Source organism: Myotis brandtii, unplaced genomic scaffold (genome assembly GCF_000412655.1).
Source record: "Myotis brandtii unplaced genomic scaffold, ASM41265v1 scaffold995, whole genome shotgun sequence".
NCBI classification, from domain to species: Eukaryota; Metazoa; Chordata; class Mammalia; order Chiroptera; family Vespertilionidae; genus Myotis; species Myotis brandtii.
In genome coordinates, this window is record NW_005372150.1 from 659,825 (window position 1) to 684,634 (window position 24,810).

The window sequence follows — 24,810 nt, forward strand, 5'->3', positions numbered from 1 at the left end:
TTGGAGAAGGAGGCTGACTCTGCAACCAGACGTTCTGGCTCTGGGAGACCTGCTGATTCTCAACCATAAAAACTGGACCTCCGCTTGATCTATTTATTGCAAGATAATCATCAGAATGGACTGTGCTGACTTACATGTAAAGAACGTTCAACTCCTCTTCCCCCTGATTTTTTTATTCTGCTTTTCCTCTCCTTCCTGATAAGAACCCTTGCCTGCACTGAGATGTTAAGATGGGCTTTGGGACGAGAGTCCCCCTTCTTCTCAGGTGCTCGGCACTTTAATAAACCACTTTCTTTCTCAAGAGCGCCTGTCTCAGGAGTTTGGCTTTCATTGGGGCAGGCAGCCAAACCTTGTTCAGCTACACAATCATTTATGCACCCAGTCATCTCCCTTTCCCAGGGCTCTCAGTGCAAGGGTTGGCCTCCTCCCTGCTCCACAGAGCCTTCCACATGGTGCTGAGGCCTCTCCCTCACTATCTGCCTCTCCTGCCTTCCCCTCTGAGAGTCAGATCAGCCACTTCCTCCCGGAGAGGACACCCCCACTCACCCATCCACTGCCCAAATGAAAGGCCTCACACATGGTACCTTGTTTATTTTTACAGTAACTTTGTAGGCACTGCTGCACCCATTTCACAGAGGAGAAAAACAAATCCCACTGTGGGTAAGAGACCAGAACAGGACTGCACAGGAGGGAAAGGTGGATCCAAGAACTGACCCCAGCTCTGTCTGATCTCAAAGCCAGCTGAGTGAGAGGTGGGGAGGATGGATTGGGGGTGGGGAGGATGGATTGGTCCAGGAGGGCAGTTTCCACCTGAGTACAAAGAGCAGAGGTGAGGAAAGCAGAGCCTATTTGGGAAATGGTACTTTATGGGGTGTGTACAAAGAAGCTGGGACAGTTAGGCCTGAAGGGGCCACACCCAGGAAGGGATGTGGTGAGTTTAAGGGAGGTGCAACAATCAGATCTGCCAGCAGTACGGCAGGGGATAAGAGGGTAGTTGAAATGAGGAGAGGCTGGGGCAGGGAGGCCAGTGGGGAGGCCATGACCTCCTCCATCAGGGAGTGTCCCTGGACTGAGAAGAGAGCCATGGGAAGCCAGAAAGATGAGGAGACAAGGATTCATGGGAACTTGGAGACTGGCTGGATGCAGCGAACGGGTCGAGGAAGACCTGAGGAGGGGATCTCAGTAGTGCAGGAGCAAGTGCGTCCATGGTGGTGAAAGGAGAGCTCTGGTCAGGAGATGACTGGATATGTGGGTGTGGCCTACAGGAGTGGGGCCCCCAGCACAGAGGGCTGGGCCATCTGGGCTTGCATTTAGGTGCTGCCATTGAATGAGAGGAATTAGGTTAGGCTGTTAATGAAGGCCCACTTGATCATGGAGCCAATGAGTGTCAAGGGAGGCAGTCCTGGGTTGGGATACAGGCTTCACGGTTACAATGGCCCAGCGACTCTACTGTCCTTGCTACATGGAAACCCCACCAGGTCTGCTCAGCCAGGGGAAGGGATGCCGAGATGAGGAGTGTACCACCTTCCTTTGGGAGACCATTTTGTGAGCTGCACGGGACACTGCTGCTCATTCTCTTCCCAAAACATAGTGGCATGGTGGTTTCTGTGCATGCTGGCTGCTCTCTGTCCTACTTAGTCAGAGTTTTGGATCCTAAGGAAGGAAAGGAAGTGACGTTGGGGACATCTGGTCTCCACCAGAGGAACCTTGGGGTGGCTTGCGATCTTGGGCAGCTATCTCATTTCTCTCCGAATCTGTTCCCATGCCTGTGACCTGCCCCTCAGGGCTCTCGGACGTCTGTGTGAGTGCTCTGTGATGGCAGATGGGCGCTCTAGGGGCCTGAGTTGGGGTTGGTGGGGAAGGGCTGGCAGAGGACTAACCCTGAGGGACATGAGCAATCCAACAGCCAGAGGGTGAGGGTGTGGGGAGGTAAAGTGGGGCAGCAGATGAGGAGTTGCCCACAAGGCAGGGAGTTAACAGGGAAGTGTCCAGACTAGAGGTCAGTGAGAGGACTGGCTGAGTAGAGGTGCTGGTGACCCTGGGAAGATCAGCCTTACAGGAGAATGGGCTGGAAGCCAGAGTGGCAGGGAGAAAGGAATAGCTGGCAGAGGGAAAGGTGCTGGGGAGAGAAGGCTGAGCTGGCAATCGGTAACATGCAGATGTGTGGGCAGGGCTGCCATGAGGTCCTACAAGGAAGACACCTATGGGGGCCCTGGACTGGCAGTTGTGGGAAGACACCATGGCCACCAGCCCTGGCCACTGGCTGGTCCCTCGGAGGTGGAAGGGAGGCTTTGGTGGCCAGCCAGAGAAGGGAGATGTAGCGCAGGAGGCTCAAGGGCAGCAAAACAGAGCTTCTTCCCAAACCCACGTAACCAGAAGCAGTCACCAGGGCCTGGGCCACTTCCAGGCAGGACTCATGTAATCCCGGCAATGATCACACACCTCTTAAGAAATTATACAGAGCTTTATTAAATAAACCAAGTAGAAATAAACCTGTTTACATCCAAGTTGTCAGTTTAAGCTCAAGTAATATGCAAGGCACAATTCTTCCTGTCTCCAGCTTTACAAAATCACAGAACAACCCCAAAGGACCGAAGTGGATTCACACTGCATCTCAGAGTCAAACCAGACCCCACACACAGCGCCCACGTGAGACTGGCCCTGGGGTGTGTCTCTAGGTCTACCTGGTGCAGGGCAGAGGGAGTGAGGAGTGGGAAGGAGGGAGGACTTTCCCCATTGTCTTCTCCCTGCCCCTCACTGGTCCGGCTGGGCTGCACCTGCTGGGGAGCTGCCTGGAGACCTGCTGGTAGGACAGAGGCTCGGATCTGCTGAGGTGTGACTGTAGCGGCTCAGATCTGCTGAGGTGTGACTGTCATACAAAAGGAGGGACAAATAACACTGGGTCTTTGTGCGTGGGAATATGGAGGCTTCTCCAAAAGAACACAAAGATTCCTGACTCCAAGGACATTTCTTCACGATGATTCCAAGGTTCCTGTGCGGACAGAGAGCTTGGACATCCCCAGGGGGCGAGGCTGACTCCAGATGTTTCCACAGGTCAGGAAACAAAGAAACACAAAGGCCAGAAGTCTATTCACAGTGGCCCAAAGAGGGGCCAAAAGCAGCCTGGCTGGTACTCCCTGCTGTGTCTCAGCACTTCAGTGAGGCTGAGTGGGCTCAGGGTCCCACTCGCTGCGGTCCTGAGGCTTCTTGTGCAGTAAACGGGGCAGGCATGGGCACCTGTCATTCACTTCCCTCATTTCCTAGCAGGAGCTGGATCAGGGGAAAAGCAATTTCCACAGGGGAAAAAAGCCCCCAAATAAAAAAGTAATTCAAAAGTCCTTTCCCTGAGACCACTGCAGTAGCATCATCTATAGACAACTTCTAAACAGAGTCTGGCTGCTCAAAGTCTGAGAAGGGAGTGATTGTAGAGACTAGGAAAATGAAAGCACTGTTCAGAAACCCTAGACAACCAGGCATAAAGGGATGAGTCAGAAAGTCCTCGCCTTTGCAAGACTGAAGTAAAACAAACTCCGATATATCAGCAGCAGCCAATGAGCACAGTCTAAACTAAAAATCAGGACAGAGGAGCAGTGGGACTGGGCCGGGGCTGGGCAACCAACCATCAGGGGCTTGCTCCACGCTGGCGCTGCAGGACTGCCCCTGGCTCGATGACTAGTGGGAGGTGTAGGCAGGGCTCCACAGCCCTGAGGGAGGGCTAGCTCGGCGACCAGGAGGCAGTGCAACAGAAGACATCGGGGATGAAGCAGCAAAATCTGGATGAAGAGAGAGACATGTGAGCAAGAGCACAGGGAGAGGGACGCTCCTTAGATTTCTCTGAACAAAGGTCACCAGGCACCTCCTAAATGTGCCCCCAGGCATCTCCTAAATGTGCCCCCAGGCACCTCTGGGGCGCAGAATGAATCCACTGGGGGCTTGCTGAGCTGGCCCTTGGAGGGAAAGAGAGCAGCTGGATGTGCAGAGAGGCCTAGAGTGTGACTCCTGACCTCCTGGACCGCCAGCAGAGTGTAAGAATGGCAGAGAAGCATCTGGCTCATGGTACATGCAGGGAGGGGCTGTCCGACTGTGCAGAGAAAGGTGCATGAACAGACTCCAAGGTGAGCAGAAGGTCAGAGTATCGGGGAGACAATGCAAAGGCCCGGGGGTGGCTCCAGCACCCCGAGAGGGTGAGTGGGGAGGTGTGGTTAGAAAAGGCATGGCGGGGCGGGGCACGGGGGAGGTATGGGTAGAAAGGGCACCCAGGGAGAGTGAGTGGGGAGAGGTGGTTAGAAAGGGTGAGTGCCTCTGTGTGCCTCTGGTTAGCCTACCCGAGTTACAAAGCTAGTGAGCTGTTGACCATCCCATGCCTTTCACAGGTATTAGTTCACAGACCTAGGAGGAGCCTCCTAGGAGACTGTGACTCTGGAGTCCAGCATGTATGTGGGAACCGGCTATCCTGAAAATGCATCTATATACAAAGCTGTGTCCTGACAAAACCTTCACGGAGCCTGTGAACCTAGACACAGTCGGTAGACCCAGTTCCAGGATTTCCTGTGTGGGGGAGAGAACCCTTGAATGGAATCAGGAGACAAGGGCTGCCGTGCACAGCTGTGCAGAGTGGGCACTGCACAGTTTCAGGGACACCACTTACAGAGAGAGGTGCTCCCTGGAGTTGTGCAGAGTTGCCAGGGCCTCAGTGCCACCAGAGACAATGGGATTGTTAAGGGGAATGGGCCTTGGCATTGTTGCCCACCTGGGAAATCCCTCATCAGGACTACCCAGAATCCTTGTCTCTGAGTCGGCCAGCCCAGCCCCAGCTTAAAGTCCACTGCAGTGCCCAGCAGACGGGAGCCAGGCCTAGTGTGCACACCTGCAGAGACAGCGCTCCCTGCCACCAGCCCCTCCACCCTGCCCAGCTCTGTCTGCGAAAGCTCTCCTGGCCCAGGACCCAGGATCAGCGTTGGAGCCCACGGTTCACTCCCATGAGCTCCCAGATCTGCCTTCCTTTGTGCCCAGCACCACGCCTGCTGAGACATGGGGTCTAGGGCCTCAACTGCCACTTCTCCCCAGGACTCCTCTTCAGCCCAGTTCTGACTGCCTGGGCTTTCAGGGGGCTACTCACAGTGGGAGCTGTGCTGAGGGCTGGCTCGGTGGGACAGGGCTGGTGGGGCAGTGAGCTCCTGGGGGGCATAGACCGTGTGGTAAGCTGCAAGACGGAATACATGGCTGGTTAGAGCAGGATGGGCATGGGGGCGCAATCCAAGGGACATACATGGCCTGCCTCACCTATGATCATGACTGCGGTCCCAGCCAGCAGGGCAAAAAGTGTGAAGAGCATGACTTGGTAGGAATCCAGGAAGTGCTGGAAGAGGCCGGCTCCATCTGTGGGCAGTGAAGAGACAGCTTAGCACATTGCCCTGGAACCCTTGAGGGTCCGTGTGCATGGCCAGAGGGTGAGGGCCTGCTTGAGGCCAGAAGCAGTGTCTGGTCCGTGGGCTGTCTCCCTGTGCTCTGTCCCCTTCTACTTGGGCTGCCTGACCCGCCCTGTTCCTCCAGACAGTCGGCTTCCTTGGGACGCCCTCCTCATGGAAAGGCCCCACACTGCTCAGCAGGAAAGCTGAGGGTACAACAGGCCTGTCTAGGAGAGTTAGGGGGCATGGGCTGCCCAGGATCAGCCATGCTGCCCCAAAAGGCAGAGCAGTGCTGAAAATGACAAGAAGTGAGTTAGCACCACAGCAGCGGAGGGAGGTCAGGGGCAAAGGCCCTTTACAGGGACCCCACTGCTCTCAGAGCTGAGGCTTCTGCCCCAAAGTCTGCACGTGGCCCCAGGGTCTCTGACTACATCGCCCACCCACAGCCATTCATCCTTCCAGACTTAGCTGAAGCAGCCCTTTGACCTGCAGCTCCTCCCAGCAGAGGGGAAACTGCCCATGTGCTGCCCCATCCGCAGCCACATCTCTAGAAACATTCCCTTGTTTCTGTAGTTGGGATCCATGCCTCTCTACTGGGGTTGGGAGAGGGAGGGGGGAGCGCTTTTCAGGCATCTGCCAGCATGGGCTCTGGACCACAACAGGTGCAGACTTAACAAATATGTTCGCTAATGAGCACCCTAACTGTATGGAGGGGCCTGTTCTAAGTGCTGTCCTCACATCCTTAACTTCCAGTGGAGGAGACGGGCAGCAATCACTACACTCAATGGCGCCAGCTACTGCGCGGGCTGGCAGCTGGCAGCGGTGCTGAGGAAGCATGCGGTGTTTGGAGTGAGGGTTGATGTTCAGATTCTAGGAGAAGGTGCCATTGGAGGAAAGCTTTAAAGAAGGTGGGGGTTTTGGCCAAGGGGAAAAACACATCCTACAGTGAAGAAACAGCAAATGCCAAGGGCTCTAGTTGGGAGCTGCACATGTTCCAAAAACAGGAAGGAGGTCAGTCTGGCTGGAGCAGGGTACACAAAGGGAAATGAGTCATAAATGGGTTAAAAGGGCAGGCCATGTGAGGCCCTTGGGGACCTTGGAGGGACTTGGGCTTTATCTCCCAAGGAGATGGGAGTCATGGCAGAATGCTGAGTGTAGGAGGGGTGCAATCCAATCACATTTTAACAGGCTCCCTCTGGCCGCCGTGTGGAGAATGGACTGTGGGAAGCACAGTGTGCATGGCCGCCTGAATGGACGACTTTCACTTTGTGGGACATTCTACATTTTTATTCCTCCAGTTCCCCCTCTTTCAGGTTTCCACTAACACCCAGGGCAACTCCAGTCCATCTCTCCACACCCAGGTCCGTCCCAGCTATTGTCCCATGACTCACAGGGGCCAGGCCCTCGGCGATCCATCACAAAGGCCACGGTCACTGGAATGGTGACAGCTTGGCTCGTCATTGGACTGGAGAAGGTCAGAGTAGTAGACAGAGGTCCCTGGCTGCCAGCCGCAGGGTCTGAGATGCCAACTGTGTATGTAACAGAGCTGGGCAGCCCCACAGACTTCTCCTTCTCGAAGACCAGCACTGCTGGGGATCCCGATTTCACCTGGGAGAGACATCAGGATGGGAGGGAAGCACCTCACTGCTCCTGTAAAGCTGGAGGTGGGGACCCTGCCCCGCTCCCGCAGGCTGGGCACTCCTGAGAGCACACCACCTGCCAAGCTAGGGAAAGAGCACACTGTAGACACTCGAGCTGTTTGTAAGGAAAGGACAGGTCCTCATCACTGAATTCCAGTCAAGTTCTCGTTTAAACATGCTAAACTGACATGAACACCCACCAAACACACAACTTTCAAGGGAAGTAGTCTGGAGCTCAAATAATGGTGGATTCCCAGGAGCCCAATCCCAGGGCTCAGCAGACCCACCATGAACAACGCACTCAGCCCTGTCTCTCTCGACTCAGCCATGTTGGCTGCCCTGAGATGAGAAGGAGCAGGCAGAGAAGCCAACACCCTCACACATCCCCCTGCCTCCTCCCACCTGCTGCAGTCGGGGAAATTGAGGCCCAGAGATAGAGACTTGTCCCCAGTTGTATGTGAGTCAGTGACAGGTTATGAATTAGGACATTTATTCCTGCCAAGGTCAGCAGCCTTTGGGCATTGAACCCAATTCATTCAATATATTAACTGTTCACTGAGCACCGTCTCTGTGTTAGGGGCCCTGTGCCAAGTGCCGCTCTCGCACACTTAACTTCTCATTGGGGAAGACCAGCAGGAATCATAATAATCAATACAATTATATAGACTAATAGAGACCAACAGTGCTATGGGGAAAAAAGGGTAAGAATATTAAACATTTTTTTATTTTTAATTTTAAAAAGAGATGATGTAGGATTTCCATGTACCACCTCGCCCTCTCTGCCTCCTGGTCCTTCCTCATGCCCTAGGCTTGTGTGTTGATGCCACTTACTTCCAGGTTCTCCAGAATCTCCATGGTACCAAAGACCTTGACCTCGGAGCTGGTGTAGTGGTTGCTCAAAAGGATTTCAGCCTGGTCAGTGTACAGTCCTGGGCTGAAGGGCACCTCAACCCCAACCTGTTCTCCGGAGAAGTGGCTGCCCCGGAGGGAGGCCGTGACCAGCAGTGCTGTCTTCTTCATGCTCAGGTGCTTCAGCTGCTTGTCTGTCAGTCTGTGCATCATGACCGAGCACAAGTACCGACCTGTGGAGACAAGGGTGTTCCACTTTGTCCCTTTTCCCACCCATGCTCTAATGCTATTCCCTTTCCCTGCTTTTTTAACTGGAGAATTCCTACTCATCCTTCAGAGCCCAGGTGAGGTGTCACCTCCTCCAAGGGCCTCCTAGGAAGTCCTTCGTCACTGTCTCCAGCCCGTTAAACACCCTTTTAATGCCCACCACTCTCCCGCACTGTCTCAGAATCCTCTACTACCCAGATCCCCATTGGATTGATGCTCTCTGGGCAGGAACACCTGGTACAGCTCTGCAGCTGGGCCCAGCCAGCCTGGCTCAGACAAGGGTGACAGAAGGGTGAACAGCAGACTGCATCACCCAGCGCTGGGCTGCAGGTCAAGCTGACTCAGGGTGCAGCTTAGGGCCCCAGGTGCAGAAAGAAGTTCTGAAAAGGCATTAGTTAGGATTATTTGGTATCACCTGTCCTCCATGCCTGACCCAGATAGATAATGAGCTGAACAGACACTGTTGAGCGATGCCTTGGAAAGCATCCTAAACCTCAAACCTGAACCTGGGTTAGGGTCCCTTCAATGTCCATGCCAGCCAAGTGCCCCTAGAGGAGTCCTCCCATGCCTATGCCAGCTAAGCACCCCTAGGCGAGTCAGTTTTGTGGTGGCCCTGTTTCTCTTGGTCAAGTGGCAATAACATCACTCTCCTTGAGGCTGTGTCTTTGAGTAGCCAGGGACTGGGACTGCTGGGTGCCTACTCTGTGCTAAGCCCTGAGCTTAGCACACGCATGTGCTCTCATGATGTATGTCCTGTTCTCAGACAGTGGCTTGGGTGCTGAAGATGCTTTGGTGCTGCGGCCAGAGGGATAGAGTTGCAGAGTGAGCGCAAGAAGAGGAAGCCCCTACCCTAGGCCACTGGGAGCTGCAAACTGGGCTTATGGCCTGCTAACTTCTCCTAGGTAAGACTGGGCTGCATATTTTTTGAAAGAACTGAAAAAATGCTCACTGATCATCATCAGTCATCATCATAACACTGGCAGCTACCACAGAGGACTCAGGATATTTGTTGCATGTAGCAGGAATTATCCCCTGAACCCTCACAGCATCCTAGGTGGGTACCCCTTTCCTGAAACCTAGGAGATGATGCTTGACGTGTCTTGGCCAGCACACCTCAGGCAGGCAGCCACTCCTGTCTATGATGCCGGTCATCAGTTCCACAGCTCTAGTTATGGCACATTGCATAGCCCTCGACTATTCAATAAGGTCCTTCCATCGCTCTCTGGCTTGCTCCTCTCAGAGCCCTGACCTGCAGGTAGAGCAAGGCGCCACCCTCCCCATTTTATGGAGGGATGCAGTCTCAGCACTTACAGGCTCTGAGCTGGGAAGAGCAAAAAGTGATCGAGCTCAGGGTTTCCAACTTTGACCATGTCCGTCTGCTGGATAGGTGGTTGCTGAAAATGGCCATGACCCATCACAGAAACACCCACCTCGCCTGCAGCACACAATGAACCACAGAGCCGGAGTGACAGCATCAATCCTTAACTGGGCTCCTGAAAGACTGCCCCTCTGGACAGACAGCCATTGTGAGTCAACTGCACTGAAGGCAAACCCTCTGTGCAAGTTAATTTCCACTTTCAACCCCTGGAGACTTACCTAGGGCAGCATCGAACGCTGGTTCTGCAGTGAATACATCACAGGCCGGTACATTGAGGATGTCTTGCTTGAACTGGACCTGGCAGCTGATGAGGGATTCCGGACTCAGCTTCTTGATGACCTCCACCTGGGCCACGGAACACTCACCTAGAGATGGGGAGAGGTTAAGAAGGGCTGGGCTGGGCCAGGCTGCCGACCGCCACATCTGGCCCATTAAGGCTTCTACACCTGCCTGAAGAGCCCCAAGATGAGGGAGCAGGGACAGACAGGCACATGGAGGCTGGCCGGGCCACAAAATGGCAACTGCACCCCAAATGCCTTCCATGAGGAGCCCCTAGGGTTCTCCAAAGGTGACAGAACAAGGGTGACAGAATGGTGAACAGCAGACTGCATCACCCAACGCTGGGCTGCAGGTCAAGCTGACTCAGGGTGCAGCTTAGGGCCCCAGGTGCAGTAAGAAGTTCTGTAAAGGCCCTAGCTAGTTTGGCTCAGTGGATAGCATCGGCCTGCAGACTGAAGGGTCCCAGGTTTGATTCCGGTCAAGGGCATGTACCTTGGTTGCGGACACATTCCCAGTGGGGAGTGGGCAGGAGGCAGCTGATCAATGTTTCTCTCTCATCGATGTTTCTAACTCTCTATCTCTCTCCCTTCCTCTCTGTAAAAAATCAATAAAATATATTTTTAAAAAAAGTTCTGTAAAGGCATTATTTAGGATTATTAGGTGTCATGGTTTATAAAAGCGAAGGACAAGTTTTACAGAAGATAGGGATCATTCTGAATCTCAGGCAATTTCAGATCAGAATTTCAGCATTTGTTCTAGAGCTTGGGTCTAGGGCAGGGATGGGCAAACTTTTTGACTCAAGGGCCACAATGGGTTCTTAAACTGGACCGGAGGGCCGGAACAAAAGCATGGATGGAGTGTTTGTGTGAACTAATATAAATTCAAAGTAAACATCATTACATAAAAGGGTACGGTCTTTTTTTTTTTTTTTTAGTTTTATTCATTTCAAACGGGCCGGATGCGGCCTGCGGGCCGTAGTTTGCCCACGGCTGGTCTAGGGGAATGGGATGTGGGTGGGTCAGGCCTGCTAACGCATGTCTGTTCCTGTCAGTGGGGAAAATGGGCAATTGATATCTGGACATCAGGAGGGCAACAGTTCCCCTTTGCTCACTGGCACTGAGGTAGGAAGAGAGGACTGTGATGCAATAAAGCTGCCTCATTAATTAGAACAAAAACAGTTCTGATTAATTCCACCAGTGAGGTTTTTTTTAAAAAGCCTTAATTGATGTATTTATTTCTGGAAGCTGCTGTCCAGAGCTTTCATGGGCAGGGGATGGGATTGGATGTTCTGTGTATGACTTGGGACAGGTAATCACAAAACGCCACGTCTGCAATGAGGCCTGCTAAGCCATTCCTTTCTGGGATTCGTGGTGGTCAGTGTGGCTTTCTGTATCTGCTGCCCTAGGGCTGAAGTCGAATTTCCAGCTAAGAAACACAGTTTCTGGGGGCCAGGCTCTTTTGGGAAGATTGCTTTCACAACTTCTGCTTGTGGATCACTCGAATTTCTAAAATGCTGAAAGGAGCAGGCATCTGGGGTTAAGTGTTCTCTCTGGAGAACACTTGAGTAGGAAAAGCACACAAAACCCATTAGAGGGGCATAAGAAGCCCCCTTCCCGCTCCTGGAGTCTGGCAAGTTCCCTACCCAGACTGCCCGAGTCCCACTCACTCTCTACCTCTCAGGTTAGAGCTTCTGTCTCCCACGGTGACCATCACTTTGAAGGTTGTGACCTCCTGGAAGCTGGTCTGGACAGGGTGGATGCGATGGGCTTGAATCCTTTGAGGGACGCCAATCACTAGCTAGAAGGAAGCCAAGGGAACTTCACTGAGTGCTGTGTTTTTATCTCAACTTGTGGCCTGGGATGCAGGGACTGCCCATTTCACAGGTGATAAAACCGAGGCTCAAAGCTTAAATTATGTGCTGGAACAGGTCAGACTCCATAGCCCAGTGCTCTCCCATTGAACAGGAGCAGGGAGCTGAAGAGCAGGCCTGAAATGGTCATCGGTCTGGTATGGGCTGTGGATTTTGGCTCCTGTGACAGGTATCATCACTTCTCTGTTCATCAATTTGGTTAATTAATCTTTCAGCACTTTGCAGACAGGGCCAGGGCCTTGGCCCCATTCCCCTGTTGCTCTGGTGTGCCCTGCCTGTTCCCACCCACATCCAAGTCTTCAAGACCATCACTGTGCCGTAAGCCCCACCCCTATTTCCAGCTTTTTGCCCTGGAGCTCCAGACACACACACCCAGCTGCATCCACCGCCCCCCAAGCCCCTCCTGGAAGAGCTCAAACTCATCATGCCCCAAAGTCACTCATCATCTTCCCCCAACTGGCCTCCCCTTCTATGCTCCCCTCTCACAGCAAAGGACCATCTACCTCATCACCCAAGCCAGACCCTGGGGAGTCATCCCCAAGGCCCCCTTCTCCCTCATCCCCTACTTCTAAATAGTCACCAAACTTTGATGACCCTACCTCCTGAATCTCTTCTAAAGTCATCTTAGTTTCTGCCCACACAATGGTGCCAGCTGAGGGCCCATCTTTGGTCTCCTGGCTGCTTACTCTGCAGCTACTCCTCCTCTCTTGGGCTCTTAGACTCTGCTGGGCACCAGGTGATTGTTCCAACACTTACTGCTGATCCATGTCACTCTTTGATTAAAAATTCCCTGATGAACCCCTACTGCATCTAGTATAAGCTTCAACCCCTTTACCCTGGAACAGTACAACTAATACCTACTGAGCATTTGCTACGTGCTGAATACCATTCTTAGTGCTTCCCACATGCTAACTCATTATTCTGCATCCCCATTTTACAAATAAGAAAACCAAGGCACAGGGAGATTAAATAACTTATCCAAGGCCACACAGCCTCTCAGCGGGTGGTCCAGCTGGGATTTAAACTCAGGCAGCCCGGCCCCAGAGCCTACACACTTAACCACTCCATGGAACTAACTACCTGAAATTAATGCAGTTCATGATCTAATCCCAATGCAAGCCTCCATTCCCCCACATCCTATATTCCAGCCACCAGGACTGGGCTCTTGAACCCTGCACACCTTTGCCTATGCCATGCTCTCTCTGTCAGCCTTCCTTCCCCAGGTCCCGCCCTTGACCACTCTAAGTAGCTCATTCCAGGAGAGCACGGCTTTATTAGTCCCCAGGTGCTTCTCCCTGCACCCAGTTGGCCCAAACTGCAGAGTTGCAGCACTAACGTGCAAGCTCCTGGGTGATGTTGCTGGAGTCCATACAGGCAGGCTGGCTCTAGGGATACACTGGGGTGCAACCAGACGTGCTCACTGATTCATTCTCAACTGGAGATAAACAGAAGAGAGAGCAGTTTTGTTTGCCTCCAGAAAGACTCAAAAGGTCACTTGTTGGAGAAGGTTTAACTTTGCCAGTGATGCCAAATCGCTAGGCTGGCCTGCCCACAGCCACAATGCCCAAGAAACGCCCATACAGGGCATTCCTGCCCTTCCAGGCATAGCGTGAATCAAATAGATGGACCAACCCTAGGAGATCGCCTCTTATCATCACACAATTTGAAAATAGGGAGACAGAGGCCGGAAATGAAAGGACACTTGTCCCAATCCCAGAAGTAAGTGGGTGGCAGACCCCAGACTTATCACTCCCAGAGCTTGACTGCCTCCCAAGGCACTGACAGTTATTTCTTAGAGAAAAGGGAATCATTCAGTACCAAAAACTGAAAGTTTTACCCCAAGAAGTTCAGCTATGCCTCTGGGGCCACTGAGTCATGTGTGTCCTGAAACCCACCTCCTTGTAGGTCCTCAGGTGCCCAGCAACCTCGTAGTAAACCGTCACGGATCCTGCATCCCGGGCAACGGCCACTCCTGTCTTGGGGTCTATGTGGAGGATGCTGTTGTCCGAGGAGCTCCAGGTTCCAGAGAGACCTGGGGGAGAAAGCCCCAGGTGTCACCTATCTTTCCCACATCTGACACACCTACCAAACCCCACCTCACCTGGTGATTGTGCCAGTCTTCACGCTGTCCTGCCCCCACACTCACATCTCATCTCCCTCAGGATAGAAACTGTGCTCTGCCTGCCTCTGCAGCCTGGCTCACCCACTCCCCTCATGTTCCTGGCTGCAGCCACCTGGAACCACCAGCAAGTTCTACCATACCTGCATATTGCACAACTGTAGCCCTGCCAAGAAGGATCCTCCGGCCCCTCCCACCCCCAACCCCTCCCTGCTTGTCTCTCAGTCATTCCCCCATCCTGAGATGACCTGGGTGCTGGCCCCACCCTCTACATGCTCTTCCCCACAGCACTGTCCCTGGCCCCCATTATTTATTAGTCCTTTTTGACCAAATAAAGCAGGTGTCAGGCTCAGAACTGTCACCAGACAGTATTTCTTAATTAAAAGTTAATTACATCCTATATAATAAAAGCCTAATATGCTAAGTGTCCAGTCGTCTGTTCAACCAATCAAAGTGTAATATGCTAATGATATGCTAAAGCTGCTCAATCGCTCACTATGATGTGCACTGACCACCAGGGGGCAGACAGTCGACTGGTTGACCAGTCACTATGATGTGCACTGACCACCATGGGGTAGACGCTCTGACCGGTAGGTCAGCTTGCTGCTAGGGTCCAGCCGATCAGGACTGAGCGAGACAGGCCGGACACACCCTGGAGCCCTCCTGTGGTCCCTCCCTGACTGGCCAACCCCCCGCATCCCTCCCCAGCTCCGATCGTGCACCAGTGGGGTCCCTCGGCCTGGCCTGCACCCTCTCGCAATCCAGACCCCTTGGGGATGTCAGAGAGCCAGTTTCAGCCTGATCCCGCAGGCCAGGCCGAGGGACCCCACTGGTGCACGATCGGAGCTGGGGAGGGATGCGGGGGGTTGGCCAGTCAGGGAGGGACCACAGGAGGGCTCCAGGGTGTGATGCACGGGTAGGGTCCCTAGGCCTGGCCGATGATCAGGGCCGATCTGTGGGGTGACCGATGGGGCGATCAACGGGCCCTCACTGGCACCCACGTTGGCTGGCCTGGCGCCGCCTGCTCACCAGCCCTGCCCCCTGCTGCTGGTCACCTCCCTCTGCGGGGCAACCGGTGGGGCTATTGGGGGCCCCTGCTGGCACCCCACCTTGCTTGGCCTGGGGCCTGCGAGCTGGGGGCAGCTCCTGCGTTGAGTGTCTCCCCCTTGTGGTCAGTGCACGTCATAGCAACTGGTCATCCCGCTGGTCAATCTGCCGTTTGGTCAATTTGCATATTAGGCTTTTATTATATAGGATAAAATTAAAAACTGAACAACCACAGTCTATTTATGGCAACTTATATTTGCTTTTCTTTAAAGGCAGTGTTTACCTTCCTTTTAAAAGGAATTTAATTAGGTAAAAAAAAATAGCCAATTTGAAAAAAATTTAATCAATAATTGTACATGTAGTTCATAGATGTACAGGTGGCATGGGAAGGACTGAAATTTGGAAGTCACTAAACTGGCCCAATAGCTATTCTTTGCTTAGGTTTCCTTACAGAGGCATGCTGGCCACATGATAGCTGCCAGCATAAAACCAAACGAAACGTTCAGTTCCTCAGCTGCATTAGTTGCATTTCAAGTGTTTACCTGCTAGTGGCTATTGTGTCAGACAGTGTAGACACAGGGCGCTTCCATGTTGGCAGAATACTCCTGGACAGGGTTGCTTCAGGGCAGGGGTGGCAAAGGGCCATATATTTGGGGCTGTGTGTGCCCAAAGGTCTCCTATGCCACCATCCAAACTGAAAGTTGGGTGAAAATGGCTATTGACAAGTAAATGAATGGGTGTTGCTGAGTTCCAATAAAATTTTATTTGCAAAAAACAGGCAACAGGCTGGCTGTGGCCCAAGGTGGCAGTCTTCTGACTCCTGTTCTAGAGCATCATCCGGATTCTACATGTACGTCTCCCACAGCAGGAAGCTGAGCACCTCCCAGGGAGACCACTCCCATCTTTTTGAGGGGCCGTGTCTCACAAGGGAGGGTGCCTTCAGCCAGTGTCTCTCTTACCTTCTAGGCTGACCAGAACAGTGGCCAGACAGAGGATGTCCCCCACCACCACCGCTCCAGACAGCTCCGGAGAGATGGCGTGTAGGACAGGCAATGGGACAAAGTCGAAGAGGCCTGCGTGCTCCGTGTCCCACACACTGAGCAGCGTCAGGCCCACGCTGACAGTGCGAAGGATGCAGGTGTTGTTGGTTGTGCCCTTCCCGATTTGCACAAACTCGTCCCTAGGCACAGAAGGAATATGAGGGCTCTCAGTGTCAGGAAACAGCCCTGACTTGAGGGAGAAATGCAGCATCAGTCCTCTGCTGGGCAATACTTTTTGCTGAGCAACAGCCCAGATGTCACTCCAATGCACGGCCACCTAGCAGGTGCTCCAGGTAAGAAAGCACCACAGGCCCAACAAGCCTGCCCTCACCTCATCTTCTGGAGGAACCCGCAGCCTTAGCCAGGAGCGGCTGCATCGCCACCCACACTACAGAAGGAAAAGGAGAGGCCCCGAGAGAAAATTGGCCTGCAGAGTGCTGTCAACAGGAAGTGGGCATGTCCTGGGGAGGCACAGACTGCCCTTTGCGGTGTAGCCTGAACAAGTAAAGTAGCCTCTGCACTCTCATCTGTAAGATAAGTATAAGAATGAACCCTTGTCACAGGCATGGTGTGAGCACCAAACTAGATCAGCAGCTAGAGGTGCTCAGACTAGTGCCTGGCAACAGTTCGATCCACACCGGCCAGTGTTGTCCAGTGTGAAGGCTTGGACTGGGAGGCTGTGGGTTAGGGTCCCTGGCTTCATCACTTCCTTCCACCACACCTTCTGACTCCTGAACCCTGACTGCTCTCTTAGAGGCTCCTACTACACAAGGGCCAGTGTAGCTTCTGCATTGTATCGAGGGGCTGCCACACCCAGCTCCACCTCCTACAAGGCAGCCTGCACCCCAGACTGACAGATGTCCATATTGTGTGCACAAAACTCCACAGCTGGCAGAGGCCCTCACACCCACAGCCTCAGTTGCCACGTTCCCCTCTTGACAGGTGTGAAAACAGAGGTCTGGAGAGGTGACCTGCCTTGCCCAAGCTCACAGGCCTATAAAGAGCAGAGCTGGGCTAGAACCAGGTCTCACTCTAAACCCAGGTTTTCTGACCATGCCATACCTCCAGCGTCTGGCATTGGGTGTCTTAGCAATAGGGGACACATCTGTTCCAGGGCGCCTGGAAAGGCCGGGCTGCAATGGTCATCAGAACCTGGACTGTCTTCCGTGCCCCCACCCCAGTGCTGCCTAGAACTCCCCAGGCCTATTCCACCCTCTTGGTCTGATGCTTCTCTCTCCTCCTCTGAGCTGGGACTGCATCCCCCTGGGCCGTAGTGCTCAACCTTTAGTCTCATAGAAGCCTCATTAAAATAGAGATCGTTGGGCCCTGGCAGTGTCATTTCTAAGAGTTCTCCAATGATGCTGATGATGCTGATCTGGGGACCACACTTGAGAACCACCTCTCCCACGGACTCAGGAGTTTTAGTAGGCCTAGACTGAGGCCACCCCCTCTCTCCTCACATTAGGCCTGAGGCTGCAGTTGTATTTCAGAAGAGTCATCCAAAAAGAATTGCACTTGGAGCTGGTATTCAAGCCTCACTTCCTGGCTCTGTGACCTCTCTGGGTCTCAGCAATGGGCCACAGTGAAGAACGAGATGTCAGTAGAAGAGCCTGCACACAGCCTGCAGCCAGGGAACACCCGAGCACCCGAAGGCGTGTGCCTCATTTGCTCTGACCAACTTTTGTGAGTCTATAATTGGTGATGTGCATCCACGGGTTACAGGGCCTAGACATGGACAGGGCTGTCTATACCTCCCTTGCTATCCAGCTTTCAAAGGTACACAAAAATATTACTATAAACCCTCCAACTGCAAAGCCCACATCTGTGTTTTGCTTCCTGACCATCAGAGAACATCTCCACCCAATAACATCCTGCCACAGAGCAAACAAAGGCTCCCAACCACACTTCCCTCACTCCTCCTGCCTCTGGGCCACGCCTGGTGCTTCCCCTGGTGGCCCTTTGAGAGAGGCATGCCCCCTCTTCCTAGAAACTCTAACAAAACTTTTCTTTCAATGCCCTTAGCTTCTTCGTGTTGTCATCAGTCACATCTATAAATTAAATGTAGGTACAATCAAGACATAACTTTGCATGAGAAAAGAGCAGCACCCACACCCTACCTGTTAGTTGCAAAGTTGAGGATCGAATTGTGAGCATGGAAAACATCTCCAGAGTTGTCATGAAAATGGACAGTGAAGGTCACAGTCATTCCCAAAGGCAGGGCAGCCAGAGCCTCATTGTTCCGGGTGTGCAGGGCAGGGCTCAGGGAGATCCTCAGGTAAGACACCGGAGCCACCTGAAGGACAATAAGCAGATATGGCAACGACTGTGTTGGTAAACCCACCTCCCAAGAAGGAGATACTTGTCCCTAGCTGGTCCCCATCTCAGGGAGGACTGGGGGCCCGACCAACAAAGAGCAAAGGCCTTGCTCCCCAGAGTGTCCCAACCTAGTGACGAGGTTCCCACCTCCCTACACAGTGAGCCAACTTAACCCACAAGAGTTAAAATCTATGACTTTGAAAATTAGATCATTATTCACGTTGCAAAGATATCCTGGGCTTTGACTGTTCTGTCCTCAGAAGCCCAGGCTCTATGGCATTTAAAATAGAACGCTGCCTGCTTGGGTTGTAGAGGCAGCGTTGACTGGAGATACTACACACCTGAAGCTGCTCCGGGGAAAGGACCGATGGGGAAAGGCGAGAATGATGGGTTTTGGGAGTGGAAGCCCAAGAACCTGAGCTCCATAAAGATCAGTCTTGCTTCTCTAATTCCAGGTGAAATCTACCCTGAACAAAAGCTGGCTCCCCAAAGGCCTGATATCTTTGACAGCATTCAGAGGTGCAGTGACTGGCACACAGCTGGTGCCACGAGCAGTCAGTCACTTCCACTCACTCAGAAACTAGGGTGCAGCTTCCCTGCCAGGCACTCACCTTGAAACAAAGAGCCATTACTTAAGGAAGTAGGCCTGCGACCCAGGGAAAATCTAAACATAAAAACAGTCATGTACTTTCTCTGTCATCTAAGATTTAGAGATGGCAGTGATGAGATATGGAATATCTCACGTTAAGATAAACCCCAGGGATGTCCAAGGACAAATTCCCCTCACTAAGGAGCGACCGGGGAGGCACCGTGATGTGACCAGAGGACATAAGCCTGAGCCAGGCCAAGGCAGGTCAGCATCCAGATTGACTTGCAACCACTGTGACCTTGAGCAACTCACTTCCACTCTGGATCCTGGTTTTCTTGCCCATAGCATGTGTCACCTACCTGTCCAGGCTGCCGCCGGTGTCATGTAATGAACTGTGGGTCTGGTATCTAGCTCATGCATTCAGTGGCACTTATCATGTGCCAGGTACCGGCTGCCCCATCCAGACCCTGGGGTGCCAGTGCCGGCAAATCACAGGACTGTGCTGCACCTCAGTTTCCCCAGTTATGAACAAGGTCATTGCACTCTATAATTTCCAAAGACCTCTGGCTTGAACAGCCAGAAGATGCTGTAGCTTTTTACCTGGAACTTTGCCCCTGGCTATTCTGAAGTAAATTCTTACATATGATTTCTCAGCTGCAGGGGAATATATTCACTTATACCTGCAAGGGGAGAAATATTACCTCCGCACTACTGCTTTTATTACTCTAAAAAGGAGAATAATGGGACCCTACCTTTACTGCAACGATGATGGTCTGGTTGGTCCCAAATGGCTCTTGGGCAGTCACTTCAATGGTAGAAGTCCCAATTGTGGGCCCTGACACCAGGAAGCCTTTCTCATTAATGTGCACGATGGGAACCTTCTCGGGCCCATTCAGGACACGGTAGCTCAGAGATGCTGTGCCATCCCTTTGGAAAACAAAACAGAGCTGTTTACGTGTGGGCAGCCTGCCTCTTCAGTCACTAACAGGAACCTGATTTGGAAAACCAAAAGTTCCAAGGAAAGTATCTTTTCCCACTCTTCCAAGAACAGCTCCTCACATGGCCAGTCAACAGGGAGACAGACACCATGAGGGCTGATTTCCTTCCATCAGCCACATGGGACATTTACTGTAAAATACTGTTTCTGAGGCAAACTGTTTTCCGTTACTGAAATAAGGCAGCCTGGTGTAGCAGAAAGAAGGTGGGAGCTTTGAGTGGGACAGAACCCGGAGGCCGTCCCATCACCCTGCAAACAGCGGTGTGCCTTTAGGCACATCAGTGTGAACGGGAAGCAATGTCCTATTTCCAAGGGCGGGAACAGGGTGAAAATGAACTACTTGCTCAGAAAATGATCTGTGAAGCCACTGACATCATGTACTAGGTGGAAGACAAATCCTGCAGCATTCACATCCCTTACACACTCATTAACATCATAAAGAAAGGAAGGTGTGGTGCCCTAGCCCCGAAGACCCTCCTGAGAGGACTTTAAACAAACTCTGCCTCAACTTTCAACCCCCTCATCAACCTCTCCTCCTATGCAGAACTCCTATGCATCCTTCAAGACCCAGCTCAAGCATCTCTGTGACATGTCTTCCCTAACTCTTCACATGGAAGGCCCTTCTTTGGGCTGTGGCTTGAATGAAACTTCATTTCATTATAGCTTTTATCATGCTATCTTTTCCCTACCAAATTCCTTAAGGGCACCATGTGTCATCCACCTCTGTTCCTGGAACCTGGCACACAGCTTAACATTTAGAAAATCTGGTTAAATGAATACCATGTGTATGTGTTTCATGGAACATGTAAGTGCTCCTATGGTCCTCACTGCCCCCTATCTTGCAACAGCATTCCAATGCAAGTCATGGCTGCCAAAGGCACCCACTTGGAATGCAAGGTAGGAATTATGTCTGCAGAATGATTTAAAAGGTGTTTCTCAAACGTTAATGTATATTCCCATCACCAGAAGATCCTGTTAAAGTGCAGGTCTGGGGTGGTGCCCAAGATTTGCATTTTCTTCTTTTTTCCCCCCATTGATTTAAAAAAAATATTTTATTTATTTATTTCAGAGAGGAAGGGAGAGGGAGAGATAGGAACATCAATGATGAGAGCGAATCACTAATTGATTGCCTCCTGCATGCCCTCTACTGGGGATTAAGCCCACAACCTGGGCATGTACCCTGACCAGGAATCAAACCCTCACCTCCTGGTTCATAGGTCAACGCTCAACCACTGAACCAGACTGGCCCACCCCACTGATTTTTTTAGAGAGAGAGTTGAAGGAAGGGAGGAAGGAAGAGGAGAGAAAGAGAGAGAGAGAGAGAGAGAGAGAGAGAGAGAAACACTGATTGGCTGCCTCCAGCACATGCCCCAATCTGAAACAGGGATCGAACCTTCAACCTAGATACCTGCCCTTGACTGGGAATTGAACCCACGAGGACCCGAGATTTGCATTTTCACATGCTCCCAGTTGATGCCATGCAGGTCTGTGGACTATACTTTGAGTGGCAAGTCTTGAAGATACACAGGATTTGGAAAATTTAACACTTCCAAGTTAGTGCTTTTCCCCCTCTGAAGTACTGGATTTCAACAGCAGACATTAAACAGTTTTTAGGCCACAAGGAGGAGAAGAGGGCCTGCAGGTCTAAGTGATGAGGAAGAATGGGGATGTCCACACAGAGAGAAGGAGAAATGTGAGGCCACACCCATTTTAAAGGCAATGCCCAGTGTACCTGAGGCAGCCACAGCTGTTGACAACTTTGATAAACGAGTTACTGGACCAAGAACAGATTCATAACCTTGCTAAAAACCAGTTGTGTACCTGTTTGTCTGAAGCTTTATAAATGAGTTGGGTGACATTAGTATTTGTTCTGCTTCTATTTCTGGGTTCAGCAGCATCAGCTTTTCAAATACCTAAAACAGAGGCACATTTTATTTCCTGTGATATACCAGAATCATGTCTCGTATCTCCTGCTCTCTCAGCAGGGAGAGCCGAGTGTGGCGCACAGATGAGAAACTGCTGCCAGCAAGCATCTGTCTAGCTGGTGATGCACTGGTGAGGGCTGACCGCTAGGAGACACCAGAGGTGGGATGAGGGAAACAGGCAGGTGCATGCTGGGTACCCTGATGGGAGCTGCTTTACAGAGCCAGGGGCATGCTCTACCTCAGTCCCCGGGGGGTGCTGTTGAGGGAGGGGTGTGTGTGCACCAGGATGTATGTGCAAAAGGGAACATGGCCAATGGCACTGACTCAGCCTCACTGTCAAGGATACAACAGGGAGTGATGGGGCCTGTGGCAAACTGGAGAGCACAGTGCTGTTAAAGGGTGGCTGCTTCTCATCTCCTGCTGATTTTGCCATATGGCAAATGCATGTTTTCAGGATGAGCTGCATATTGGATTTTTATACAAAATCTTATTTTTAAATGTTGGCAACAAAGAAAAAATTGTTTCAAAGCACTGAGCCAAATAAAACACATCTGTGGGCTGGATCCAGCTTCTCTAAGTTTCTGATGCACTCAAAACTCCATCCGCTGTCAATGGGGGAAACCAAGTCAGAGAGAGACTGGAAGCTGCAAAGCCCGTCTTTAATCCCATGACAGGTGCTAGAACTTCATTCTATTTTAACCAATAGGAACATGTACTCATGTGTTTATGTATCTGCATGTATCTGTGTTTCTGTGCACATAGTTCTTGTCTGTATGTCTGTGTCTGTGCACATACGTGTGTGTCAGTGTCTGTGTACAATGCTCATGTGAGCCAAGTTGAGGGGGGCTGGCAAACAGGCATTTCCTTCTTGGAAAAACTGCTTCTTCACCCCTACTGGGGTATGTGCCCGGGTTAGAGATGGTTCACTTCTTCTTGAAGAGGGGGCTTGAACCCATTTCTTTTCTCTTAATAGTTAGGGGGTGCTTTCAGTTTTTCTTTGTAATTTAGGAGGACCCAGGGGTTGCTTAGCCCCAGATCAGCAGAAGAGGGTCCTTAAAGCTAAAAATGCTCTTCAGAGCATCAACTCTCCAGTTTGACAGAGGGGCCCAGAAGGGCAGAGGAGGCAGGAGGGTGGGTTGGAGAGATGCGGAGGCTGAGCCTGGGTGGGAGGAGGGCTGCTGGTCTCGGCTCCTGAATAGGTTGTGTACCCTCGAGGGCTGTGAGCAGACCACCTCCCTCTGAGGTGGGGGCTCATCTGTGAAGTGATGGGCCACACCATCTCCCAGGCCACCCACAGGGCCCACCACCCACTTACTGGGAGCTGGAAGGGCCGCTCCCCGCTCCCCGCCGTCTCCCCACCCCCGTGGGGCCCTAGGCTTATTGTCAAGGCAGCTCTTGCCCTCAGGCCTACGGGAGTTCTGGGAAACAGGAAACATGTCTAGCAGTCAGGTCCTCTAAGAGTGTTTGTAAAATAAATTCAGACAATATGTTAATGCCTGACTCAGACTATTTTCCAGCCTTTTCCTCCCATGAAAGTCAGAATGACTTTCTATTTTGGGAACACATCAAGCTATTTCAGACCCCCAGGCCTTTGCCCGTGCCGTCCATCTGCCCGGCTGCCAGCCGGTTCCTCCCACCCTGCCCGTGCCGTCCATCTGCCCGGCCGCCAGCTGGTTCCTCCCCCCTGAAATGCATTCCTCTGCGAAGCTCTCGGCAGCCACGTCTCTGGGCTCCCAGAGTAGCTCATACACCCTGACCTCGACCCCAGCGGACTGAGAACTGCTTGGGGTAGGGCCTGCCTGTGGCAGTGGAAGGGCTGACATGTACCTTCATGGCCCCTGAGGACAAGGGCACTGGGCTGGCACTTACTCTCCCTCTCACATGTGCTTCCTGCCCACCTGGCCTTTACCTGGATTTGGATCTCATCAGAGAGTTCTTTGGCGAGGCCATGCAGCTGCCCAGCTGTGGGGTCCAGAGCCTTGACCACCACCCTCAGCCCGGTCCGGCCTCTTACCCGGCCGTGCACGGTCATGGCAAAGTTGTACTGCGACGGGAGCTGGAGTGACGCCTGGGACAGACACCAAATATGTTTTCAGGGAGAGCCCTGGGGCCCCAGCACCCCCAAAGGGCGGAGCCAGACAGAGCCCCAGACTGTTCTCAAAGGCTGCTGCCTTCCTGCCCTGGTCAGGCCTGCTGACCCCAAGTGCGCAGACTGCAATCACCCAGGATGAGCCGAGTGCCCCATACTGAGTCACCGTGTTCATTCATGGGTGAATGCAGAAAACGCTGGGTCAACCCACCATAGCCAGCATTTCCACGCTGAACTTCTCAGAGCCTTTAGTGTGTGGAGGTGGTTATGAATCACCTAGAGCAGGGGTGGGCAAACTTTTTGACTCGACGGCCACAATGGGTTCTTAAACTGGACCGGAGGGCCGGAACAAAAGCATGGATGGAGTGTTTGTGTAAACTAATATAAATTCAAAGTAAACATCATTACATAAAAGGGTACGGTCTTTTTTTTTTAGTTTTATTCATTTCAAACGGGCCGGATCCGGCCTGCGGGCCGTAGTTTGCCCACGGCTGACCTAGAGCCATGGTCAGCAAACCGTGGCTCGCAAGCCACACGCGGCTCTTTGGCCCCTTGAGTGTGGCTCTTCCACAAAATACCACGTGCGGGCGTGCTGTACAGTGTGACTGAAACTTCGTGGCCCATCTGCAGAAGTCGGTATTTTGTGGAAGAGCCGATATTTTGTGGAAGAGCCACACTCAAGGAGCCAAAGAGCCGCATGTGGCTCGCAAGCCGCGGTTTGCCGAGCCGCAGTTTGCCGACCACTGACCTAGAGGGTCTCTAGGCTTGGCAGTGTTTCCCTGCAGAGCCCTCTGTTATGATGTCTGTGAAGAAGTCACTGCCCACATACCAAGGAAACTGCCTGGGGAAGTGCTGGCACTGAGGACAGAACCCTGGCCCTCCTGGGTGGCCTGGGGAAGACATCGCCCTATACTAGATGAGCTTTTGGCAGCCTCTAGGAAACTCCATCCCTGGGCCTGGCTCCTCCCCATCACAGACCCCCCCCCCCCCCCCCCCC

At 52.5% G+C, this 24,810-nt stretch overlaps 1 protein-coding gene across 4 annotated transcripts in view; it reads right to left on the reverse strand.

The window, feature by feature from the left end:
• Nucleotides 1-2,445: 2,445 nt before the first annotated feature.
• NUP210 (nucleoporin 210kDa) overlaps nucleotides 2,446-24,810 on the reverse strand; it is a 120,105-nt gene continuing 97,740 nt past the window's right edge. For all 4 annotated transcript variants that reach the window (XM_014533634.1, XM_014533633.1, XM_005886617.2 and 1 more), the window contains exons 28-40: nucleotides 23,634-23,792; nucleotides 21,621-21,712; nucleotides 19,555-19,729; nucleotides 18,015-18,190; nucleotides 15,817-16,037; nucleotides 13,587-13,723; nucleotides 11,495-11,618; nucleotides 9,761-9,907; nucleotides 7,880-8,130; nucleotides 6,800-7,016; nucleotides 5,284-5,379; nucleotides 5,120-5,203; nucleotides 2,446-3,773 (exon numbers count right to left, since the gene is read on the reverse strand). In XM_014533634.1, the coding sequence (XP_014389120.1) occupies nucleotides 3,673-3,773; nucleotides 5,120-5,203; nucleotides 5,284-5,379; nucleotides 6,800-7,016; nucleotides 7,880-8,130; nucleotides 9,761-9,907; nucleotides 11,495-11,618; nucleotides 13,587-13,723; nucleotides 15,817-16,037; nucleotides 18,015-18,190; nucleotides 19,555-19,729; nucleotides 21,621-21,712; nucleotides 23,634-23,792 (1,980 nt within the window). In that variant the 3' untranslated portion in view covers nucleotides 2,446-3,672. The remainder of the gene's footprint in view (nucleotides 3,774-5,119; nucleotides 5,204-5,283; nucleotides 5,380-6,799; nucleotides 7,017-7,879; nucleotides 8,131-9,760; nucleotides 9,908-11,494; nucleotides 11,619-13,586; nucleotides 13,724-15,816; nucleotides 16,038-18,014; nucleotides 18,191-19,554; nucleotides 19,730-21,620; nucleotides 21,713-23,633; nucleotides 23,793-24,810) is intronic.